At 45.2% G+C, this 19,761-nt stretch overlaps 1 protein-coding gene across 5 annotated transcripts in view; it reads left to right on the forward strand.

Moving 5' to 3' along the window:
• Positions 1-815: 815 nt before the first annotated feature.
• Positions 816-19,761, forward strand: part of PKNOX1 (PBX/knotted 1 homeobox 1) — an 80,156-nt gene continuing 61,210 nt past the window's right edge. For 4 of the 5 annotated variants that reach the window (XR_010321071.1, XR_010321072.1, XM_064279508.1 and 1 more), the window contains exon 1: positions 816-938. Coding sequence is in view for 1 of the 5 variants with exons in the window: in XM_064279510.1 (XP_064135580.1) it covers positions 921-938 (18 nt within the window). In the remaining 4 variants the exon portion in view is untranslated. The remainder of the gene's footprint in view (positions 939-19,761) is intronic. The other variant, XM_064279510.1, reaches the window with a different exon arrangement.

The raw sequence follows: 19,761 nt of genomic DNA on the forward strand, positions 1-19,761 counted from the left end.
TAAACAGGCTATGCTGGGAGGCTGGCCCCTGACAGTACAGGCGTCCTCTGCCAGCGGAGCTCCGATGTTACCTTGACACAAGGGCCTGCTGGGGTCTTCTGGGCGGAAAGGTACGCTGACACCATGTGGACGGGAGACCCGGCGGACCCGGGGGCGTGCCTGCAGTTTTCACCCAGCCCACGCCGCCAGTCTCGTGGCCGGAAGGAAGCCCTCGGCCGAGGGTCGATGGGGGCCACCCATGCCGCAGGTCCCATCGACAGCGACCCCAGACGCTGAGCACAGCCTGCTGCCACGGGTTTGGGGCGAAGCGGGGCGCGCGCAAGTGCGCTCCGCGGTCTCATCCTAGCCTGGTAGAGGGGCGCACCGCAGACAAAGGGGGAGCCGCGCACCCTGGGCGGGCCCGGTGCCTGCAGGCCGAGGGGGCCGGCGGCTGCATCCTCGGATAGTACAGCCCGGGCCTCCCTGCCTGACCGCGGAACATGGTCTCGCCCAGCCCGGAGCTGCGATCCCAGAGCCTCTTCCAGTGGCAGGGACGGCGCGGCGGGGGCGTGGCGCGCGCACGAGGCCACGCCTATCGCTGCATAGTCATAAGGCCAGGAATCCCTGCCTGCGGGGCGGGCCGCTCCTCGCGCCCGGGCGCGGCCAGCTGGGGGCGTAGCCGGGCTGGGCGCGAGGCGGGGCGGAGCCGGCAGCTGGCCCACCCCCGCGCCGGGCCCCGCCCCCAGCCCCCGCCTCGCAGGCCGCGGGGCGGGGCCCGTGGCCGGCAGGCTCCGCCCCCGCGCTGAATATTGATGTGGCGCGCGTCGGCGTCGCCCTCCTCCCATTGAGCGAGGCTGTGTCGCGTGGCCCAGCGTCGGCGTGACGGTTGGACGCGGGCGCGGCACTGCGGGTCCCGATTGCTGCAGCCGCTTGTCAGTGTGATGAAGATTGGCACCCAGGTAAGCTGTCACTCAACCGCTCCGCCGCCGCCGCCGCAGCTCTCCGCCGCCGCCATCCCTATCAATCACGCCGGCCGAGCCGCCGCAGCCGCCACCCCAGCGCCGCCGCCCGGGTAGCGGCGGGCCGGCGGCGCCGAGGGGAGCCCACCCTTGACCCGCCACCCCGGGCAGGGGGCGGGAGGGGGCGCGCGGGCAGCGGGTGGGGGAGGGGAGCTGGCGGCTGCCGGGGCGGGGGCGCTGTCCGTCCGGAGCCGACGCGGGGTCGCGCCGAGTTTGTTTTTGAGTGTCGGTTTAGGCAGAAGGAAATTTCTGGAAGGCGCCGCCGCCGCCTCGCTGGGCCCGCTGCGAGGCGCGCGCTCTTAACCGTCCCTTTCGGAGCGCGGCGCGCGCCCCTGCGCGGGGCGGGGGCGGCAGTGGGGGGAGGGGAGCGGGCCGCGGGGGCGCGCGGGGGCGGGGCTGAGCGCGAGGCCGCGGGCGCGCGCGTGCCGGGAGGGGCGGGGCTGGAAACCGGAGGCGCGCTGGGCGGGGCGGGGCTTGAGGTCGCGGGGGCGCGCGCACCGGAAGAGTGGGGGGGCTAGGGCCGCGGGGGCGCGCGCCGGGCGCGGGCGGAAACGGGCTGCGAGGTCCCCGGTTTCTGTCGCGGTCGCGGGGGGACAGGTGCACCAGGCGGCGGGTCTCCGGGGCTGCCGGCGGCGGGGCTCGCGCGGTCCGGGAGGCGGGAAAATGGCGGCTGCGCGCAGGCCCGGCTTGAGGCGGGGTCGGGCCGCTCTGAGGGGGCGTCCCAGCCGCGCGGCGCTCGGCGGCGCCCTGGCCTCGTGGAGCTGCTCCGGGCTCGCGGGGCGCAGGCCGAGCCCTGCCGACCCGGGGTCCCACACGCCGGCCCCGCCGCGGGACCCGTGCTTCCGCGCCCCGCGACCGCGCAGCTGGTGAAGGGGCGACCCCAGGGTGACCGGGGGACCCGAGCGCCCACTTCCGAGGGGCCGGCGCGGCGTTCAGACGGCCTGCGCCTGGGCTGTTTGCGGAGGGCTGGGGTTCCCGTTTGTAGGGAATTAGTTAAAAGTGTATTGTTTATACTAAATGGCAATTTTGAAATAGATGGCTTTGGAAGTCTTTGGCGTGGTCTGGCCGCTCGCAGGATTTTCACATTCCTTTAGAGAAAATGAGTCACTTAAGAAAAATCAAGTCTGCTTTCTTTCCTCCTAGTGGCTCTGGAAATGCCCTATTTTGACAGTGGCTCTGAGACTTGACCCGTTAGGCCCTTCATTTGTCATGGTTGACTCATAAAATACGACTTAGAATTTATTGATAGAAGCGATGAGGGCAGAAGTTACAGATACTTCGGGGCTGTGTGTGCGCGCACCAGCTTGTACATAAGTGGACATTCGATACATTTGATGGTGGACTTGCAACAATCCAGGCTATATTGGACATGTTAGGGCGTGAAGAGGAACTCTGGTTGTGCAGTGGTTAAGCGCTAGGCTGCTAACTGAAAGATTGGAGGTTCAAACCTACCGGAACCCACCATCCGCTCTGCGGGAGAAAGATGTGGCAGTCTGCTTCTGCAAAGATTACAGCCTGGGAGACCCTATGGGGCGGCTCTTCTCTGTCCCATAGGGTCCCTGTGAGTCAAAATCAATTGGATGGCAACTTTTTTTTTTTTTTCTTAAGGGCGTGATAATTTAGTTTTTTAGATAGTAAGAATTGGCTTTATGTAAAATTGACTTTCCTTAGGAAGTAGATACATTCCACTTTAGTGTGGGAAAAACAACAACGCATCTTAAGTTAAGCATCATTTCATAGTTTTCCCTGGTATGTTGGAAAAGTGGACTTCACTAAGTATTACAGGGAAGCATTGAGGTGAAATGTAAAACTCTTTGGCAGAATAGTTATTGGTGATATTCTCGAGTTGTAGATACATTGGTTTGGAAGACAGCTGACAGACTACTCAACCTTGCCTTTCATTGTTTTCCTTTCCCGTAATTTACTCCTCTGGCTGCCAGCTTGTAGCAGCACATCTAATTAGCATGGAGAATGGTACCTGGATCATCTAGTTACAGTGTTTCATTGAATCTAAAATGTACCTTTTGATATGCCACTCAAAGTGCTCACACTTTTAACCCACACAGTGCTGTTTTAGCATAGCAATGGACTGAGGCTTCCCGGGTCACATTTAAAGTGTGCTCGGGTTGATGGGCGGGGAAATGCTACGGGCTTGAAACAGTAACGTTTTATGCCGATGACTTAAGTGTGGAACAAGCTACACTGTTGACGACACAGGGTGCAAAAGTATCTAGTCGGGAATTGTGTCGTCTGGTTCAGTGTACACATTTCTGTGGCCGTGGATTATACTTCTTAAGGGAAGTACTGCACGTGAATACCGTGGTAGCTGTTCACAGCATTCACATGTGTTACAACTGTAAACGGGGTGCAGCTGTTGAGGAGAAAAGGCAGCAAACTGCCGAAGTGTATGCCCTGGGGGAGTCTTAACCTTTCTTGTGCCCTCTGACCTCTGCAATCATAAAAATGTTTGTAATAAAAATAGAATCAAGGAGGAAGCTAACTGTATTGAAATAGTTATCGAAATATCAGAAAACAAATTGGTGATAAAATAGTATAATGGTGCTCTTTATTAACTGAGTAACCTGAGCTAGCTAACAGCGGGTCTAATAGTTACTGTACTTTTGAAGTAGTGATGAGAATAACTGATATTTTGAGATTTCTGTAACAACTGTAATGTTTTGTGAAAATATGTGTGATGCCCATTGGGGAAAAGGTCACCGGTACTGATAAGATAAAATTCCAGTACTGACAAGCCGGGGTTTATTGCCTGCATTCATACTGGTAGAAATGCTGAATTTTGGCTAGAGGGTATTGCAGATACAGAGCCGATGTTTTTTTTCTCATTCAGTTTCACAGATACCGAGTTAAGAACCTGCACTAGAAGTCAGATTACTCTCAGCCCACGGGTTATTAGGAATACGTGTGTGCCCTGCTTTTTCCCTCCTTCAGATGATTATATCGATTGCAAAGCGGGCAGAATTGACAGGAAGTAGGAACCAAGCATATGTGAAACTTAAGCTTAGCAAGTCAGGTCGTCGTTGGGTGAGGTGGACAGCGGCGGCTGCTTCCAGAGCACACCACTGGTGACCGACCACACATCAAGGTTATGTTTTGTATAAAGTGTTTAAGAAGCCACGCAAAGTGGTGATATATTTTAGGGAGTTCCTGGGTGGTGCAAAGGGTTAAGTGCTCAGCTACTGGCTGAAAAGGTTGGAGGTTGAAGTCCACCCAGAGGCAGCTTGGAAGACAGGCCTGGTAATTAGCTTCTGAATGGTAACAGTCTTGAAAACTCTATGGATCTTAATTCTACTCTGCACACATAGGGTCACGATGAGTCAGAATTGACTCAGTGGCAACTAACAGCAATATATTTTAGGAACTGTTCAATCTGGAAATTGTTAAAACACTTAAGGGCTGGCTGCAAATGCAACCCTGGGCCTTGGTTTTCTTGTTTGTTAAATGGGGCTAATTATACCTGCCCTTCTGTCCTGGTGGTGGAGTGGTTAAGCACTTGGCTGCTGACCAAAAGGTCGGCGATTGGAACCTACCAACTCCTCGGTGGGAGAAAGGATCTGGCAGCCTGCTTTGCTAAAGATTTACAGCCTTAGAAACCGCGTGGGACAGTTCTGCCCTGACCTGTAGAGTCACTATGAGACGGGATTGACTCGATGGCAGTGCGTTTTCTCTGTTGTCATCTGTCATCAATGTATGCAGAGTACTGAGCCAGCTGCCTGGCCCTCAGCAAACATTAGTCCCTTGTTTGGGATTGGCACTGGTTTAACGTCATTGTTGCTGGAAAATTCATACCAAAGGCAACGTGATATTACGGCAGACATCGGACGCTGTGGTTTAAAACTTTCTCTGAAGCTCTGAGGAAGACTTGCGTTAGGGACTTGGCAAGGGGACAGATCAGTCTCCTCGCTCAGGTCCATTTTATATCTATGAGGGTCCACATTAAGAGTTTGCAGGGAAAAGGTTCTACAGCTTTTTAAAAACTTGAAAACCACTGATGTAGCAGGTCAGGAGATTGATGGCCTTTGAGTTAGTAAAAATGCTGGGTCCATCTTACTGTCGTGGCCTTTCTAGGGTGATAACGCTGTGGTTGGCCCACCAGGTCCAGCCTCTAGGCCCCCTGCCTTCTTCCTGGGATGAGCTCTTCAGTGGGAGTGTTGGTGTCCCTTTCTGTGCCATTATTTGTGCCCTGTGATCCTGCCGCCTTTCAGGCCTCGTCATTTACAGAGCAAACCTCCATTCAGGCAAGCCGCAGAGGGCAGGGTTAGAAATGCTGCTCTGGCTGCAGTCTGACCAGAACTGAGCGGCCAGGAGTGGTGTCTCTTTTCTTCAGGCTCACTTCAGATACCGAGTAGGGATCACACAGGAATAAGGACAATGGGAATCTAGTGGGCTCTCGGAGACAGCCACGTCGCTGGGCCTTGTGCAGAGGTTTGGGCTCTGGAAGGACCCAGCTGCCCACCAGGGTCTTGGTCTTCATTGTTAAAGTGAACTATTCTCCACAGCTCAGCTTGCATGTTCTCTGCCTCCTCACAGCCCTGTCCCTGCTTCTGCCTTGAAGCCCTTTCCTAGTCCCCTCAGTCCTCCTGCCTGCTCCTCTGCGTTCAGTGCAGAGAGAGTGAGTGACTAAGCTTGCGGTCCCTCCACTCTCCTCCCAGGTGCTGCCTGTGGGCTGGGACCTGGCCTGGCCAACGAGCTGTGCCCCAGAGGGTGGACACCTGCCACCTGCACCACGCCCTCTCAGCAGTGGGCCAGTCTCTGTGGGTTGGTAGGCACTGTGATTGACATTACCAGAACAACCTGACCAGACTTTTCTAAAAATAATGCCTTAATAATGGTAAGAGCTTGGTAAGCACTCTGTATATTTTGTTACATGTAGTGTGATATATTTTATCAAAGTTTTTTTTTTTTTTTTTGAGTTTAAAAATTAGGAATTTAACTTTATAGGAAAAATGAATGTAATAAACATTAAATTGTGCTAAATTTTAATTTTTTCTAAATTTGTAAGTACTGAGGCCTACATTTTTACGCATATAATTAGTAAGCTGTTTTGGGTTGTATTTTTATATTACACTTTATATATATTTCATGTATTTACATAGTCCACACATTTCTCATTTTAAAAATATCTCTAAGCTCTCTCCTCACACCACCGTTGTGATTCTGTTCTTTTGTATTATGTTGTGGCTATGCCAGAGGCTGCAGACAGCCTTTGAACACTTGGATTTTGACTTTTTCTGTTTATTTTTCATCCGAAGGCTGGTCTCCTCTGGCCTCCCAGGCTCCACGCTAGCTAATTAGGTGGGGTGTTTGGACAGGAAACCCTGGTGGTGTAGTGGTTAAGCATTGGGCTGCTAACCAAAAGGTCGGCAGTTCAAATCCACCAGGTGCTCCTTGGAAGCCCTATGGGGCAGTTATACCTTACCTTACAGGGTCTCTATGACTTGGAATCCACTTGACCGCAACGGGGTTTTTTTTTGGTAGTAGATAGGAAAAGTCTGAGCTGCTGGGTGGAGAGAGGGCTTGGCGGTGTCAATTTCTGCAGACAGTGCTAGAAACAAAAATTGTCGGTGAACAGGCCTTATTCTGGAAGGCTTGAGGTTCCTGTTTTTCCATACAACGTGAGCATTGACCTTGGATAACAAGTGCATCCGGAAAGTTTTGAGTGTCAGATTTTAATGATGCCTTTACCTGTGAGGGAAACCCTGGTGGCGTAGTGCTATGGCTGCTAACCAAAGGGTCAGCAGTTTGAATCCGCCAGGCGCTCCTTGGAAACTCTATAGGGCAGTTCTGCTCTGTCCTATAGGGTCGCTATGAGTCGGAATCGACTCGACGGCCCTGGGTTTGGTTTTGGTTTGGTTACCTTTGAGTTACTGAGAGAGGTCTTCAACGTGGGAATTTAAATTCTAGCAGCTGTAACAGACCGTCCAGCTCAGAGGTTGTTAAGACAGGTTCTAAAACCCTTAAAATACCCTTGTTACTAGAATTTTACTTTGTCATTAGTGGATGTGTGCAACCTTTGGGCTTGGAATTTTTTTTTTTTCTTGTACAGAAATTTTGTTTTAACAGGATTTAGTATCTGTGATTTTATTTAAAATACTAAGCTTCAGGTGGCACCCTTTTCCTCCGAAACTTGTTTAAAAAATAAAGTGATTTCTTGACCAATCATTTCCTCGGGATGAATTACTGGCTTAGTCTCTCTGGGGCAGGGGGTGGGCAGGTGGATAGAAGACAATTAAGATGCTGAGGTTCCTGAGAGCAGAGCCGGGGATATCGCACCCCCGGTGACAACTCTGTGAACTGTGGTGATGTGTACCTAGTGACCTGAAGGGTATCTTGGAGAAGGTCTCTTTTTTGAATATAGAATTTTAAGAGGCTTTTTTCAATACTTTAACAGTTTCCTCAGGTTTATTAATAAACAGTTTTAGTTTGGGAAAGAATCTTCAAGTGTTCCCTTTTTAGGAGGATTAGTGACCCCCATTCCTCTCCTTGCCTTCCCAAGTCTAGAGGTAAGGGTTTGCAGTGTCTGCTGACCTGTCTTGCAATTTCTTGTCTCCAGTCCTTCTTCTGGCTTCAAAACTGTCTCTTGATGCTACTTGTTGCCCTACAGATGCTAAAATTACCCTAAATTTTCCTGCATTTCTGTCTTAGTGGAATTGTGAACACTCGTTAGAGCAGATTTTGATAGCAATGAGGAAGTTATTCTGCTGGGAAAATCAACCTTTTATGAGGTGTGGCAGCTTGATAGTTGGATGGAACTGTTAGTACTGTTATCAGCAGACAAGGCAGCATTTAATATATTAAACTAAAAATGTAGATGACTTGATAGCACCAAAATTGGGTCAGAGAACAAATTTTAAGTGGACTAAAAGAAGTACAGTTATGTTTTTGAAGTATAACATGTCTCTTTAAACAGCCATACTTTAGGCCAGGGGTTGGCAAACTACAGGCCTACGGGCCAAATCCCACTGCTGCCTGGTTTTGTGTGGTCTTCCAGCAGAGAATGCTTTATACATTTTTAAAGCTTTTTTGTTTTTATAGGATAGTATGCAATAGACAGTATATGGCCTGCAGAACCTAAACTGTTTACTCTCTGGCCCCTGCTCAGATCTTAAACGAATTGAAGTAGATCTGGAACCTAAATGGGATCAAATACGCAGAGCTCTGTTGGGAGAATGATATGAATAATACATGGAGAATAGGTAAGGTTTTCCCTCAGTGAATGAATAATACATGGGGAATAGGTAAGGTTTTCCCTCAGTGAACTCAGACCTTGCCGTGTTGGGCTTGTAGAGCTTGTACATAACCATTAAAAAGCATAAGTAGAATTACAAAGGAGTATCTGTGAATAAACGCTAAAACTTAAACCCGGAAATCTTTGCTGTAGTGCATGCGTGGTTCCCATTGGCTCATTGTTCTTTTGTTTTTTGCTTTTTCTTGGCATTGGAGCAGAGCTCTGGCAAGCTCTGCTTTGCTGCTGGAGTCCGCAGTAGGGTTAGATTTTTTCGTAGGGGTTACACCTCACCCAGGGGGACTTATTCTGGACACCCCAGATGCCGCTGCGTAAGCAAGGAGGGCCGGGGCCTGCAGCTGCTCTTCCCAAGCTTCCCGTGGGCTCCCTGCCTGGGGCTGGGGGCGGGGGGGGGGGGGATAAGGTGAAGAAGTGGGGGGAGGGGAGAGTGGGAGGGCTGCATTCTTTAGTTCTAGAATCTCCTGTTCCCTCCCACCAACCTCAGCATTTCTTCAGTAAAAGGAATAAAATAAAAAAAAAGACTGCTCACTTTTTCAGTATTCTTTTTGAGACTCTTGTTCTCTCCTGAGCCCTTTGGCTTTTCAGGATAATGTTTTAGTTAACTTGCCTGGGGATAGACTTCTTGTTTATTTAAATATTCATTTCTCTGTTTCAATTTTAATGTCACTTCAATACATCCTAAGAATATAACCTGTAACTATTTTAAACTTTGAAAAGGCCTCCAGTTTTATGTATATTATTTTTCCTTTATTTAAAAAAAGATATTTTATGTCAGTTACGTTCACATTTGTTTTCATGGAGTAGAATACATACCATGGAATCTTCCCAGTATCTCTGCCTTCGAAACTTAAAAATTCTTTCTAATGAAATTTTCTCATATATTAGATAATACTGAAAATGACGACTGTGGTACAAATAGACCATTTTAATGATTTCCCTGTTTAGCTGTATTCCTGATAGGATATTATTAAAATTATCCAAATTCTTTTCTAGACTAATCAAAATAATCGGATGCTAAAAAACAACTTGGTTAGTTGGACACAGACCCCTGTTAGAGGGAGGAGTCATACTAATGTGTGGGTGGGATGGGTGTATTGGGTATCAAATGTGTACAGTGTGTGGTACTTCACAGGCTGTATGCTGTCATTGGGAGTGAAGCATTACAGCTAAGTGAACGCACAGATACTAATGCTTAACCCTTAAATGCCCTAAAATTAAATTTTTTTTATTGTGGTAAAATATATGAATTATAAAATCTTCTATTCTTTTTTATTCTAGCCATTGTTAAGTGTACAATTCAGTGGCATAAGTTATATTTACAATCTTGTGCAACCATACCCGCTGTTCATTTCTGAAAGTTTTATCATCGTCGCAAACAAACTACCCATCAAAGTCACTCATTGCTCCCTTTCCTCAGCTCCTGATAACCACTGATCTACTTTCTGTCTTCATGTAATTTTTGCCTATTCTGTATAAGTGAGATCACATAATATGCGTCCTTTTCTGTCTGGCTAACTTCACGTAACGTAGTGTCCTGAAATTCATTTTAAGGATTTAAAAAATTTTCTAAAATGACCCTAGATGTGTTTGCCTTCCCAAATTGTTGTGCACTATTAGCACTTAACATAGAAAGATGAATAAATTACGGTTCCTGCTGTTCAGGAGCTCAAATTCAAGTTCAGGAGTATAATACATGTGATTTGATGTTTAATTGAACATTTAGGGATTGTTATGGAAACTGCTTTGGATATAGGCATTGTGTCAATTTTAGGTAGTGTCAGTAAACACTACAGTGAAGATAGGATATGTAATTCCCAAAGAACCAGAGGGAGGAAAATGGAACAAAGAAAAAGTTAATCATTTCAGCAAAAGGGAGGTAAGCAAAAAGAAGAAAACTGTAGGTTTGACATAGACATTAAGTAGATAATTTTTTTTTTTTTTTTTTTAAGGCCTGGATAAGCCCAGCTGTGTCAGTAACCACAATAAACATGAAAAGGCTAAATCTCCTAGGTAATACAAATTTCCAGATTTAGTAGAAAAACAGTCTAGCTAAATGTTATGCATAAGAGATAACATCTGAAACACAAGAAGGTGCAAAACAAAAAGGAATGGAAAAATGTATCAGTCCTAACAACCACAAAAAAAATGTTTAGTAATATTATCTGACAAAGCAGAATTCAAGGTTAAGAGCATTAAGTAAAATAGAGAGGTGTTTCATATTACTCAAAGGTACAGTTAATCATGAACTTTTATATACCTAACAATAAAACTTAGAAATACATACAAAAACACTGATAGACATAAGAGAAATTGACAGTTTAGTACATATAAAAGCCCAGTGCCATCGAGCTGATTCCGACTTAACTTTAATGTGACTCTCAGTGATATACGAACCGTGTAGACCAAAAAGAAGTAAAGGCATAGAGCAGCATTTCTCGGTTCTGTCACTGTTGACGTTTGGGATCAGTCCTCTCACTACTGATCGTTTGGTGTCATTTGTGAAGAGTTACCCTGCGCAGTGTAAGATCTGGACCAGCGTCCCCAGCCTCTACCCACTAGATGCCAGTAGCTACCCATCTCCCTTACTGTGATAACCAAAAACGTCTCCAGACACTGCCGCATGTACCCTGGGGGACAAAATTTGTTCCATTTGAGAACCACTAAATATAGAGGATTTAAATAACATGGTTAATATGTTGGACATGATGGACTAAAATTTGTGTACCAAATTTGTGCTCAGCAAACCTAAAATGTTTCAGTTCCATGACATGGAACAACATATAACAGAAACTGGCCATATATTAGGCCACAAAGAAAACCTCAGGTTCCAAAAGGTACATCTTGTCAGCTAGAGTCTCAGACCACAGTGCAACGAAGTTAGAACTTAAGAGCAAAAGGATAGGTAAAAAGATAAACCCGTAAATTTTAAGACCCCCTTCTCTGTATCTTTGAGTTAAAGAGGAGATCAAAATGCATATATAGATTGTGTTATTGTTAGGTGCCATTGAGTTGGTTCCGACGAGTTGGTTCCGATTCATAGCAACCCTATCCATGTGCAACAGAACGAAACACTGCTCAGTCCGGCACCATCCTCACTATTGTTGCCATGTTTGAGCCTATTGTTGGAGCCGCTGTGTCAGTCCATTGCATTGAGGGTCTTCCTCTTTTTCGCTGACACACTACCAAGCATGATGTCCTTCTCCAGAAACTGGTCCCTCCTGACATGTCCAAAGTACATGAGACGAAGTCTCACCATCCTTGCTTCCAAGGAGCATGCTGGCTGTACTCCTTCCAAGACATTGTTCGTTCTTCTGGCAGGCGTGGTATGTTCAGTATTCTTTGCCAACACTATAATTCAAATGAATCAATTCTTCAGTCTTCCTTATTCATTGTCCAGCTTTCACATGCACATGAGGCAATTAAAAATGCCATGGCTTGTCAGGCACACCTTAGTCCTCAAGGTGACATTTTTGCTTTTTAACACTTTAGTGAGGCCTTTTGCAACAGATTTGCCCAATGTGGTGTATATAGGCACTGTAAATGGAAGACAGTAAGAGAGCCACACATCACAATTCTTGGGATGGCATAAAGAAGGTTCTCAGAAGAAAGTGTATGGTCTGAAATATACTTAAAAGAGCATAAGAAAAAGAAATGAATTCAACTCAAGAAATCAGAAAAATAACCCAAAGGAAATGGAGCCAAATCTTTTAGATTTTGGCAAATCTGATTAAGAAGAAATAAGAACACAGTTGTTTGTTTTTTTTTTTTAAGTGAAAGTTTACAAACGAAGTCAGTTTCTCATGTATAAACTTATATACACCTTACTACATACTCCCATTTACTCTCCCCCTAATGAGCCAGCCCGCTCCCTCCTTCCAGTCTCTCCTTTCGTGACGATTTTGCCAGTTTCTAACCCCCTTTACCCTCCCATCTCCCCTCCAGACAGGAGATGCCAACATAGTCTCAAGTGTCCACCTGAACCAAGTAGCTCACTCCTCGCCATCATCCCTCTCCAACCCATTGTCCGGTCCAATCCATGTCTGACAAGTTGGCTTCAGGAATGGTTCCTGTCCTGGGCCAACAGAAGGTTTGGGGACCATGACTGCGGGGTCCTTCTAGTCTCAGCCAGACCATTAAGTCTGGTCTTTTTATGAGAATTTGGGGTCGGCATCCCACTGCTCTCCTGCTCCCTCAGGGGTTCTCTCTTGTGTTCCCTGTCAGGGCAGTCATCGGTTGTAGCTGGGCACCATCTAGTTCTTCTGGTCTCAGGATGATGTAGTCTCTGGTTCATGTAGCCCTTTCTGTCTCTTGGGCTCATAATTACCTTGTGAGCTTGGTGTTCTTCATTCTCCTTTGATCCAGGTGGGTTGAGACTCAATGATGCATCTTAGATGGCCGCTTGTTAGCATTTAAGACCCCAGACGCCACACTTCAAAGTGGCATGCAGAAATGTTTTCTTAGTAGATTTTATTTTGCCAGTTGACTTAGATGTCGCCCGAAGCCATTGTCCCCAAACCCCTGCCCCTGCTTTGCTGACCTTCGAAGCATTCACTTTATTCGGAAACTTCTTTGCTTTTGGTTTAGTCCGGTTGTCCTGACCTCCCCTGTATTGAGTCTTGTCCTTCCTTTCACCTAAAGTAGTTCTTATCTACTATCTAATCAGTAAATAACCTCCCACCCTCCCTCCCTCCCTCAGAACACAGTATTTTAAAAGAAGAATTTAACTACAGTTATGAAGATTCTAAAAATAAGAACACACCAAGTACAGCTTACTGTAATTTGAGAATGTATGGAAAGTTTATGAAGCAAATACAAACGACCAAAATTGATCTGTAAGGTAGAAAACCTATATAGACCAGTAACTTTAGGTGAAATTGAGAAAGAAGTCTAAGATTTATCTCAGAAAAGGCACTAATCACAGATGAGTGAGCTAGGTCAAACTTTCATGGAACAAGTAACTGCTGTGTTTTATAAATTATGGCAGCCATTTATTAAGCAAAACATTCCTGAGCTCTGCTGTACCAGGCATTGTGATAACTGCTGAGAAGATAATAGTGAATAAAACCAGGCAGGGCTCTTGCCTGCCAAGAAGTAGGAAAGGAAACAGGTTAATAAGATACCCATCAGAGTAGATGTAAAATGACAGCTGTACCAAGGACTATAAAAGGGAAGAAGCTTTTGCTTTGAGAATGTAGATCAGAGGTCAGGAAAAGCTCTCTTTAGACATGGATGGCTGGCTGATGTCAACTCTAGAGGGGGAGTGAGAGTTTTCTAGGCCATGAAATGCAGGAATGCCATCCTAGATACAGGTGGGCTCAGTGTGTTCCAAGGCTTTGTGGGGGCAGAGAGCACAGAGCTCGGGAGGAACCAGAGAGGTATGGGTGCAGTGTAGAGAATGGGGGAGAGGGAAGGGCCCAGTCATGACACTGTGAGCATCCTGGGCTCTAGGAAGATTACAGTCTTTATCTTGAAAGCAATAGGAAGCCCTGAAGGGCTTTAATCAGGAATGTGGCAGGTTCAGGTTTCCAGAAAGTCACTTGAAAGACAGGAAACAAGTCCATGTTCATCAGCAGGGGACTGGTTGGATAAACTGTACATCCAGAAAGTGGAGAACCGTGCAGCTTTAGACAGAAGCGATGGTGTTCTCTCAGCCCTGCTGTAGAGTGTCTCTGGGGTAAAATACATCAACAAAGTAAGGTTCAGAACTGTGGGTGAAGTGTGCCACTTTAAGAAAACCATAGGAATATTTGCTTATGAAAAAAAAAGGAAGGCTAAACCCGAAACCAGCAGAAATGGTTCCCTGTGAGGGACAGGTTGTGTCCAGTAGAAGTGGTTCTCTGGGAGGGACACACGTCATCTGCATATCACAGGTTGTTAACGAGTCTTCCCCCAATCCTGATGCCTCATTTTTTCATATACTCCAGTTTCTCAGATAATTTACTCAGCATACAGATTAAATAAGTATGGTGAAAGAATACAACCCTGATGCACACCTGTCCTGATTTTAAACCATGCAGTGTCCCCTTCTTCTGTTGGAACAACTGCCTCTTGGTCAGTGTTCAGGTTCCTCATGAGCACAATTAAGTGCTCTGGAATGTTATCCATAATTTGTTATGATCCACCCAGTCCAATAACTTGGCATTGTCAATAAAACACAAGTAAACAACTTCCTGGTATTCTCTGCTTTCATCCAAATCCACTTGTCATCAGCAGTGGTAACCCTCGTTCCATGTCCTCTTCTGAATCCGGCTTGAATTTCTGGCAGTCTGTTTTGAATCATCTTCAGCATAAATTTTATTTGTATGTGATATTAACGATATTGTTCCATACTTTCCACTTTCCATTGGGACACCTCTCTTTGGAATGGGCACAAATACGGATCTCTTCCAGTGGGTTGTCCAGGTAGCTGTCTTCCAAATTTCTTGGCATAGATAAGTGAGGGCCTCCAGCGTTGCATCTTTTTTGTTGAAATATCTCAGTTGGTTTTGCATCAATTCCTGGAGCCTTGCTTTCACCAATGCCCTGGTTCTTGTAATGTGACCTTGTTTGGAAATAGTTTTTGAAATTAAGCTAACATAGGGCCACACTGGAGTAGGTTGAGTCCTAATCCAATATGAGTGGTGTTCTTATAAAAGGAGAAGAGACACAGATTGCAGTGATCCTGCCCCCAGTGTAGCTTGGACTTCTCCTCAGCACCATAGGTTCTTGCCCATATGCTACCTCTTAAAATGGTTGGACAGCAACCAGTTCTTTTTGATATAGTGACTGTGTATTCCTTCCATCTTCTCTTGATGCTTCTGCATTGTTCAATTTTTTGCCCGTAGAATTCTTTGATACTGCAACTCAAGGCTTCAAGTTTTCTTCAGTTCTTTCAGCTTGAGAAATGCCAAGTGTGTTTTTCCCTTTTGGTTTTTTAACTCCAGGTCCTTGCACATTTCATTATAATACTTCTAGTTTGTCTTCTGGAGCCACTCTTTGAAATCTTCTGCTCAGCTCTTTTACTTCATCATTTCTTCCTTTTGTTTTAGCTACTCTACATTCAAGAGCAATTTTAGAGTCTCTTCTGACATCCATTTTGTTCTTTTTTTTTTTCTTTTTAATGATCTTTTGCTTTCTTCATGTATGATGCCCTTGATGTCATCCCACAGCTCTTCTGGTCTTGGGTTGTTAGTGTTCACTGTGTAAATATATTCTTGAGATGGTCTCTAAATTCAGGTGGGATATACTCAAGGTCATACTTTGATTTCATGGACTTATTTTAATTTTCTTCAGCTTCAACTTGAGCTTGCATATAAGCAATTTATGCTGTTCCACAGTCGGCCCCTGGCATTGTTCTGACCGATGATATTGAGCTTTTCCATCTTCTCTTTCTACAGATGTAGTTGATTTGATTTTATGTATTCCATCTGGTGAGGTCCATGTGTATAGTCACCAATTATGCTGTTGAAAAAATGTACTTCCAAAGAATAAGTCATTGTTCTTGGACAGTTCTATCATGCATTCTCCTGTATTGTTTCTATCGCTAAGGCTAACCTTGCTTGCTGAAAGTGAAGAGGACTTGAAGCACTTACTGATGAAGATCAAAGACTACAGCCTCTGGTATGGATTACACCTTAACATAAAGAAATCCTCACAACTGGAGCAATAAGCAACATCACGATAAACGGAGAAAAGATTGAAGTTGTCAAGGATTTTCATTTTACTTGGATCCACAGTCAACACCCATGGAAGCAGTAGTTAAGAAATCAAATAACGTATTGAATTAGGCAAATCTGCAAAAGACCTCTTTGCTTTTTAAAGTGTTAAGGTGACCCATTGGAGACTAAAGTGTGCCTGACCCAAGCCATGGTATTTTCAGTCACGTCCTGTGCATGTGAAAGCAGGACAGTGAATAAGGAAGACTGAAGAAGAATTGATGCCTTTGACTTGTGGTGTTGGAGAATAATATTGAATATACTATGGACTGCCAAAAGAACGAACAAATCTGTCTTAGAAGAAGTACAGCCAGAATACCCCTTAAACGTGAGGATGGTGAGACTTCATCTCACACACTTTGGACATGTAATCAGGAGGGATCAGTCCCTGAGAAAGGACTTCATACTGGGTGAAGTAGAGGGTCAGCAAAAAGGAGGAAGACCCTCAGTGAGGTAGATTTACACAGTGGTTCCAACAGCATGCTGAACATGACAATGACTGTGAGGATGGTGCAGGCCTGGGCACTGTTTTGCTTCTGTTGTACCTGAGGTGGCTATGAGTTGAAACCGACTCGACAGCATCTAACAAGAAGGACATGAGGGGCAGAGGGGATAGTGTTACAGGCTAGACTTATGAATGTGCCTTATATAGTGTTGATCACGGAACCGTGTGAATGTTTTATATGCTTTAAATATGCAGCTAGATCAGAACAGAGTAAAAAAGTAGTCCATAAAAATTGAAAGCAAAATGAAACCAAAAAATATAACTTGGTATTGAGTTGGTGGCTTCAGTACCCAAAAGAATTGTACATCCTATTGGGATACATCTTAAAGATGAAGGAACTACAGGGAAATCTAGTCAGTTTTTAGTACTTATGGTATGAGTACTAATATTCGTATTATTATTTTTAAGCTATTATGTAATATTTAGTAATAAGTTATTATCTTACTGTCTTTAGGAAGGAAGATTTTCAGGGTAAGAGAAAAGATGCACAAATATGAAATCAAAACAGTTAGGTAAATTCCCCGTAATCCTAAATGTGAATTGGAAATATCAGTGGTTAACTTATATTTTAAGATTTTTTAATGAGAAACTATTTCCTACCTTAGTTTACTGTAAAGACATAGAAATAGTGATCAACTAGTAGTACTGAGCATCCATGGCACCTGGATTATGGTTTCTAAATACCATTTCATACCGAAAGGAATCCGAGCTTGAATAAATGGCCATTTCCAGGTTTGGGGCAGGTAATGAACAGACAATGAACAGAGTTGAAATATCTCATTTTACCTGAAAGCAAGGAAGCTGTGAAGAATTACTAGGGTTATGTTAAAAGAATATAGAAGCTAGCTGAAGAAGCTTTCGTTGGCCAAAGATAGGATAATTTTGAGCATTAAAAAATATATATATACATATGTATAGAACCATGCTTATTTAAAAAAAGTTCAAATCCATGAGATTGTAATGTGCTGCTCTCTACAGGAGAACCCTAGGGAACCAGCATGTTATTCTGACCACTGGCAAACAAAGGGTAGAAGCAGGCATTAACAAAACAAGTCATTGGGGCTGCCTTTGTGGTGAGTGGGTTTGCTGGGTGGGTGGTTGGGAAGAGAGGCTGTAGGAGAAAGATCAGGAGGTGATGCTGGGGTGCAGGAGAGGGAGACTTGATCCACTCTTCCATGATGCAGTGGAGTCTTTCTGCAAAATCAATTGTTAAAACTTAGATGACTGTTCTCCAAAGCGTAATTGTGGAAAATACTCTTCACTACTGCAGTCAGTGTCTTTGTTGCCTAGTATTTTAACCCTTATATACTCATGGGTGGTATCAGAAGTTCTTAATATACTATCAGTATTCATTTGCTACTTCATGTATTTCTTATACTTGTTCATGGGACATGAAGGAAGATGACTCCTTTCCTTTTCACTAAGTTGTGGTATGGTATTTTGGAGAGATGCCTGACTTCTAAACCTTCATCATTGTTTTCGGTTGATGTTTGTGTCCCCCTGAAAAGATATGTTGAAGTCCTAACCCCTGGTTCTTGTAATGTGACTTTGTTTGGAAATAGTTTTTGAAATTAAGCTAACATAGGGCCACACTGGAGTAGGTTGGGTCCTAATCCAATATGAATAGTGTTCTTATAAAAGGAGAAGAGACACAGACACAGAAGGAATACAATCAAGTGAAGACAAGCAGAGACTGGAGTGATGCTGCCACAGGCCAAAGTATGGGCTACCAAAAACTGTAGGAGATAAGACAAAATTCTCTACTAGTGCCTTCAGAGAGTGCGGGGCCTTACTGACACCTTGAATTTGGACTCCCAGCCTCCAGAACTGTGACAGAATAAATTTCTGTTGTTTTAAGCTACCAGGTTTGTGGTCATTTGTTATGGGAGTCATAAAAAACTCATATATCTATAACCAGGAGATGCCACTTGTGCAAATAAGCACCAGGCCATCATTTTCTGTAGATTCTTGTTAATGTTTATATAGCAGAATTACACATTTGTGCAACAAAAGCTACATTTGTCCTTTTCATGACTGAAAGTCACTCATGGTGTTTCCTTGATGGATCACATTGCTCCTCACCATCTCTTAAACGATGTTTCACGTTTTGCATAACACCATAATTCAACTGAATGGATGAAATTGACATTTTTAGGCGCCAATACTTCTGAGTTCTACAGTTATCTTAGAAATAGTAACAACATTCTCAGAGATAGTGTTGTATACAAGAAATGTCAGGGCTTTGGAGCCAGACAGACTGACCTCACAAAGTCCTTTTACCTTTGTTTCCTCATCAGTAAAATGAAGAGAATGAACCCAACCTCATTGTTACAAAGCACCTGCTGTGCTGTCCTGCTTACTACTGGTGTAAACCGAACTACCCCAACGTTAGTGGTGTAAACCGAACTACCTCAGCCTTAGTGGTGTAAAGCAACCATTTTATCATGCCCACAGATTCTGTAGATCGGGGACTTGGAAAGGGCGCAGTGGAATGGCCTGTCTCTGCTCCACAGTGTTTGGGTCCTCAGCTGGGAAGTCTTGGAGACTGGGGTGGCTTGTGGCTGAGGACTGCCACCCACTGGAGGCATTTTCTCAAATCTGGTGGTGGATGCTGTCAGCTGGGACGTCATCTGGGGCTGTTGAACAGACACCTATGTGTCGGCTTTCCATGTGGCTTGGACTTCCTCACAGCATGGCAGCTTCCTGGTAGGCAGACGTCATAGGCAGGGTCAGGGCTCCAAAAGTGAGTGTCCCTGCAGACAGGAGAGAGGCAGCACCATGGAGTCACACACCATCACTACCACTGCATTCTGTTGGTTCCAAGTGAGTCAGGAAGGTCACCCCAGATTCAAGAAGAGGGACAATGACCCACATCTTGATGGGAGGCATGCCAAGGAATTTCTGGACATGTTTTCAAAGTGCCCCAAATTATTGGTCTAGAAGACTCTGAAGCCATTTCTCCCCTCAATTTCTCTTCCCTCCCCTCAGTAAGTCCTGAGTTTCTGCTGGCAGCATGAAATGAAGCCTGAACCACTGAGAAGAAACTTCTTTCCATAGCTCTGCATTAGCGTGGGCTACATGAATAAAACTATGACACAGAGCTTTGAAACAATGTTATTTCCAAATCTCTAAAGATTTTATTTTCCAAGTGCTCTTTGCTATACCTAGCCCAGTTTATGAAGAATTCATTTATCCCTGTGGACCACAGAGAACATGACTGATGGCACCGACAGTGTGGTGGTGAAGCAGCCCCCAAATACCAGGCTCTCCAGGAATTGATTGTGTTCTGAAATATATTTT

The sequence above is a fragment of the Loxodonta africana genome, chromosome 2 (genome assembly GCF_030014295.1).
Source record: "Loxodonta africana isolate mLoxAfr1 chromosome 2, mLoxAfr1.hap2, whole genome shotgun sequence".
In the NCBI taxonomy this organism is placed as follows: Eukaryota; Metazoa; Chordata; class Mammalia; order Proboscidea; family Elephantidae; genus Loxodonta; species Loxodonta africana.